General features: G+C 45.5%; 1 protein-coding gene across 1 annotated transcript in view; it reads left to right on the top strand.

The window, feature by feature from the left end:
* The window catches only part of EML6 (echinoderm microtubule associated protein like 6), a 195,785-nt gene that overhangs the window by 140,854 nt on the left and 49,271 nt on the right, over nt 1-5,660 (top strand). The window contains exons 22-23 of the mRNA XM_006778677.2: nt 2,111-2,263; nt 2,431-2,562. Coding sequence (XP_006778740.1) covers nt 2,111-2,263; nt 2,431-2,562 — 285 coding nt within the window. The remainder of the gene's footprint in view (nt 1-2,110; nt 2,264-2,430; nt 2,563-5,660) is intronic.

Here is a 5,660-nt window from a genome sequence, read left to right as displayed (position 1 = left end):
TCTCCAGGCAAAAAGCTGGTTTGGTGCTTAGACATCAAGTTTTGAGTACTAATAGTTCTCACACCTGCCCTTAGATTTTTCTCTTTCTTTTCTCTGTTTCTTCTTCCCTCCCTCCCTCCCTCCCTCCTTCCCTCCTTCCTTCCCTCCCTTCCTTCCTCTTTTGTTTCCTGTCTATGCTTCCCCTTGGCCAAACCCAATCAGAAGCCAGAGGGCAAGAAGGTCCATTGATGCTGTCGGTACAGGCCAGCTCCAGGCTCTGAAGAGGGTTGAGAGAGGGTGTGGAGAGGCAACCAAAGATAATCTGGCACAAACCAGGTACCAGGAGGCACAGAGGAAGGCCTGCTGCCAGGGTCGGCTTCATCATAGAAGAAGATGAGAGCTGAGGCCCAAAGGGTTTCTGAAAGTTGAGGCAGGAAAGGATGACATTGGGTCTGGCACTAAAGTATTTGTTTTATAAGCAGAGAGACATGGGGAGTGTATTCTAAGAGAAAATGAAGGTGTCAGAGAGTAGAAACAATGATGATGGTAGCTAATATTGCTGAGCCAGCAGCTGTGCTAGCACTCTGCATTTGGTGGGAATCCACTGAGTAAGGTCATTGTTACCACTTAGGAATTAGGAAACTGAGGCGCAGAGAACTTAAGTCATTTGCCGGAAATCTCACAGCTTGTAAGTGATGGAACTGAATTGAAACTCAGGACATGGGGCTTCAGAGAGCACACCTGTGGCCACTGCATGGCACTGCCTCCTCCTACCTTATTCCTCTCTTCCCACTGCACACCTGGGCATTTGTTAATGGAGCCAGGACTCCAGCCCAGGTCTGACTCCAAAGCCCATGCCCTTTACCACCACAGGATTGAATCATTTGGCCACTGATTTATTTGGGGAAATGATGACCCAAGTCCTCATCGTGAGTGGCTTGAGTGTCAGACAATGGACTTTATTCACTAGTTAGACATCAGTTCAAAAGAACAGTTACTAAATTATGTTAGATAAGATGACCATTCAGCCCTGTTTATAGCTGTTGCCCTGGTGTAATTATTAATAGCTCTCCCTTTCACCCAGAAGTGTCCACGTTTGGATGATAAGTTATATGGTTAACCCAATCTGATAATCTCCTTAAGGGTAGGCTTGCTTCCTGTTCTTTCTGCACTAGCACCAGCCCCAACTCATCGTAGGTGAATAACTGTTTGCTAAGCGAAGGGAGGAAGATATCATTGGTGAGCTGATGTGAAGTTGTTGGTATGAACATAGCTTTCGGTATCCCACGAGCAGTGACTGAGGAGTGTGCGTGGAAGCTCATAGGGAATGCCTTAGCACAAGCATGTCAAACTCAAAGGCTAACACGGGCCAAACAAACGAGGCACGCAGCCCGTGGGCCAAGAGTTTGACATGCTTGCCTTAGCACAAGGCCGCGTGACTGTCCCATCCCTGGGGCCATGCTTACCAAAGTCTTCAAAATAAGAATGAGGGGCATATTCTTAGGATTCCTATTAAACATACCCACCAGAGTCCATACTCCTCATTATAAGTGTCTCCCTGTGACCCTACAAAACAGGAGAAAACATTGCTCACGTGGCAGCATCAGCCATGGTTAGTTTTACAGATGCCTCTTGAGAGAATGTTGTCCCTATTCCATCCTTCTCGTGACAGAAGAGGCAGGAACAAAACCTTTCACCTCTAGAATGAGGCACCATGACCCACGGATCCGAGAACCAAACAAGGTTCTCTAAAGCAAGTTTTACATGTACGGCATGATTTAAAAAAAAATAGTTTCCAGAAAGTTTGTTATAGAACATCTGTTCTTAAGTATCGCCTCTTTTCTTGGGAGCAAAGATGCCAGTTATAGTAACCCTTGGGAAAACTCAGGTATGCAGATACCAAGAAATGAATGGATATCCTCAAAGAAATTGAAAATGTGTGTTTAACATGGTGATCATTGTCCTTGGGTTTGGAGAGAAGAGATGACGTTTTAGTTCTTCTCACGAGCAGCGCTAAAGACACAGCCCACGTTCATGTGTCAGCACACACGCAGGTCTCTCCCGCTCTCCCCTTGGTTGTTTGGTAGTCAAGTCAGGCCTAACGAGTGTGGTGTTGTGAGTTCGTTTGCAGGTGGAAGATGCTGTGCCTTCTCCCCCGATGGGAAAGCCCTTGCGGTCGGCCTGAATGATGGGAGTTTCCTGGTTGTAAATGCTGACACGGTTGAAGACATGGTCTCCTTCCACCACAGAAAAGAAATGATCTCTGATATTAAATTTTCAAAAGGTAAAGATGACGGCAAAAACTTTCAAAAGTGTATTGGGACAAAAAGTTACAACAGTGGGCTATTTTCATGCTTTCCTTGACATTTTCCCCGTTCTAACACGCTAAGTTCACAGAAGCCAAGTCTTATGTAAAATGTTTTGATAGTAACTGCACCTTTTTCTGTATAGATACGGGAAAATACCTTGCCGTGGCCTCCCATGATAACTTTGTGGATATTTATAACGTGCTTACAAGCAAACGCGTCGGCATCTGTAAAGGTGCTTCTAGTTACGTTACACATATCGACTGGGACTCTCGAGGTAAAGTATATTGTGGCTTTTAAAATACAATTTTTGTTTTAAAAAAGTCGATGTTCACCCATATTATTTCTAGCAAGGATGGCAGTTGAGTTTGAGGGAAAAACAGGGGATCCCACAATAAAATGACTGTAATTTGACAACCCAGAGGCAGCTGCTGTTCACACTTGGGGTATTTTTCATTATTATCAGTGCTGTTAATTCCAGCCATTAGTTGGAAGACAGTTGAAGATATCTGATGCCTCCCCTTTGAGTTCGCATGCTGTGTCCTTGCCTTGGTCCCTCCTTACTGCGCTCCTCTCCCTCCCAGTGTTCCACCCCTGCGACTGCCCCAGGAGCCTCAGCAATTTTCATCCTCAGCGGAGGTGGAGAGTTAGGTGCCACTTACCTCAAGTGTCTCCGCTCTCTAAAACTCCCCGCCTGCCCCCTGCCTCCTCCATCATGCCCACAGACACCATGCAGACACATCTGTTTCCTTACCTAACAAATCTCGCTTCTGCCATGTGCAAAGTCTTAAGCCAGAAGTTGTGGGGGCTCTAGAAGTGTGGGACATGGTTCCTGCTCTCCACAGCGTGTATGATTTGGTGAGGAAGATGTCCTAGTCCCCGAATAATACAAGGGTACAAACTGGGTAGGGCAAGGGAGTGAGACATGGTGAGTCACCGAGGAAGGGGTGAGGTGGGGCGGGGTTGGGCAGGTCAGCAGTGAGCACTGCAGGTGGAGTAGCAGTGCTACAGCGTGGGGCACTTCTCAGTCCCATCCTGGGGGGGTTGGGGGTGATGTTAGTTGGGGGCAGGCCTTTAGGAAAGGGCAGGGTCCCACCTTTCCGGGAAGGGTCAGTCCACTGTGATGGAAGAGCACCCAGCCCAGGGTGTGCTCTGAGAAAGAGCTCCCGGGAGAATTTGCGGAGCCATCACAGAAGGCGGGACCTTCGAGATGGATCTTGAAGAATGAGCAGAAATTCACCAGATTGCAAAGTCTAGGACGAGCATTCCAGGCTCAGAAGGAACGTGATGTCCCAAACCGTGGGAAGAACAGGGGTGATTAAGAAACAGTGAGTAATGCTGAGTGGCTGAGAGCGTGAAGGGAGTGAGTGTGGAGATACAGACGGAGACAGAACGTAAAGGAACTTTGACGTCATGCCATGCAAGGAAGTTGGACACTGCACTTTATCCCATAGCATTAGGTAGCTCCAGGAGACGTGGATGGGGCATTCCCCACCAGTTTTTGTAGGGTGAGTGAGCCTGGAGTTGGAAAGCATCTAAAATAAACCAGGAAAAAGGGGGTAATGAGGGCCTCAATCAAAAAGGTCATTTCAGGGATGTCAGAATATTTTAAGTATTTCTTGAAGTAGGAACCATAAACCAATTCTTCTGCCAAGACAGGTATTGTAACTGTGCTTGCTGCCCTGGAATTTGGACTTTATCTAAACTTTACAACCCGCAGGCATATTTATGTAGTGCAATAGATAGGAGGGGAGAGGTGCAAGTCCCAACAAGGGCGAAAGGAGATCAGATAAGCCCCTCCCATTACATGTCAGGGCCATGCTGGACACAGTGCCGAGGGCTTAGGCTGGCATTTGTGACTGGGCCGGGCACCAGCCGCCTGAGGACACAGCGCCTGACAGTCATCTAAGAACCAGGGAGGCTGAGGGGGCAGATGGAAGCAGCCACTTTGTGCCCCCTTTCTTTGATATTCTCTGCTTTATTGTTTGAAAAACAAAAGCAGTGATTTCTTCCTATTTACTCTCTGGCTAACATGCCTAGATATGCCTTCTTGTGAGAAAGATTTAAACCAGGCAGGGCCAGCCTTATGTGGCCATGGACTAGAGTATGGGGAATTTTGTTTAAAATTCACCACACACACACACACACACACACACACACACACACTACCTGACACAAGAAGTGAAATCCCACCACTACAATGACCACAGGGGGATTAAAACCAATTCATTAATTACATATTAGGGAGTGGAGAGCTACAAGAAAATGGGACATAGGAGAATAAGTTTTGATCAAGAAGATTTCTTTAAAATTATTATTATAATTTTTGGTTATTCTCACCCAAGGATATTTTTTCCATTGGTTTTTAGAGAAAGTGGAACGGGGGGAGGGGAGAGAAACAGAGAGAGAAAGAGAGGAATATCAATGTGAGAGACAAATCGATTGGTTGCCTCCCACACACTCCCAACTGGGGCTAGGGATTGAACCTGCAACCTTTCAGTCCTCTAACCACTGAGAACACCAGCCAGGGCTTTAAAATTATTTTTAACTGTGAAAAAAGATGCATAACAAAATTTAACATCTTAACCATTTTTCATTTTCTTAAATTTTATTTTCCAGTTACAGTTTATACTCAACATTATTTTGCTTTAGTTTCAGGTGTACAGTCTACTGTTAGACAGTCATATATTTTACAAAGTGATTTCCCCAATATTTCCAGCGCCCACCTGGCACTGTACTTGGTTATTTCAGTATTATTGACTATATTTCCTATGCTGTACTTTACAGCCCTATGACTGTTCTGTAACTACCAATTTGTACATCTGTTTCAGAATTTCCTTTCTTTTTAAGACTCAACAGTATTTTGTAGTATGTACACACCACATTTGGTCCATCCTTTCATCCGTCAGTGGGGTTGTGTCCACCTGTTGGCTGCTATGAACGTGGTGTACAGTGCTTAGTGTGTACCCAGTAGTGGAATTTCTGGATCAAATGATAAATCAACTTTTAAGTGAGGAACCACCATACTGTCTTCCACAGTGGCTGCACAATTTTACATTCCCACCAACAGTGCACAAGGGTTCCAGTTTCTCCACATCCTTGCCAACAATTGGTTATTTTCTCGAGTTTTCTGCTTTGTTTTATTTTGTTTTTGATATCAGCCATTCAAATGGGTGTGAGGTGATATCTCATTGAAGTTTGACTCACATTGGAAGAGGATTATTTTTTTAATTCCTCGAATATGTAAGCCCTGGATTGAATGTTAGATAAAGAGGAGTAAATCCCAGGTGGAAAGAACAAGATCCTGGCCGAGATCAGTGGACTGCCCCGTGGAGAGCCTGGGCGAAGGTCTATGTAAAGGCACCCAATGTGGAA

This window comes from Myotis davidii, unplaced genomic scaffold (genome assembly GCF_000327345.1).
Source record: "Myotis davidii unplaced genomic scaffold, ASM32734v1 scaffold6, whole genome shotgun sequence".
In the NCBI taxonomy this organism is placed as follows: Eukaryota; Metazoa; Chordata; class Mammalia; order Chiroptera; family Vespertilionidae; genus Myotis; species Myotis davidii.
Note: the sequence above shows the minus strand (reverse complement) of the source record. Positions and strands in the feature narration are given on the sequence as shown.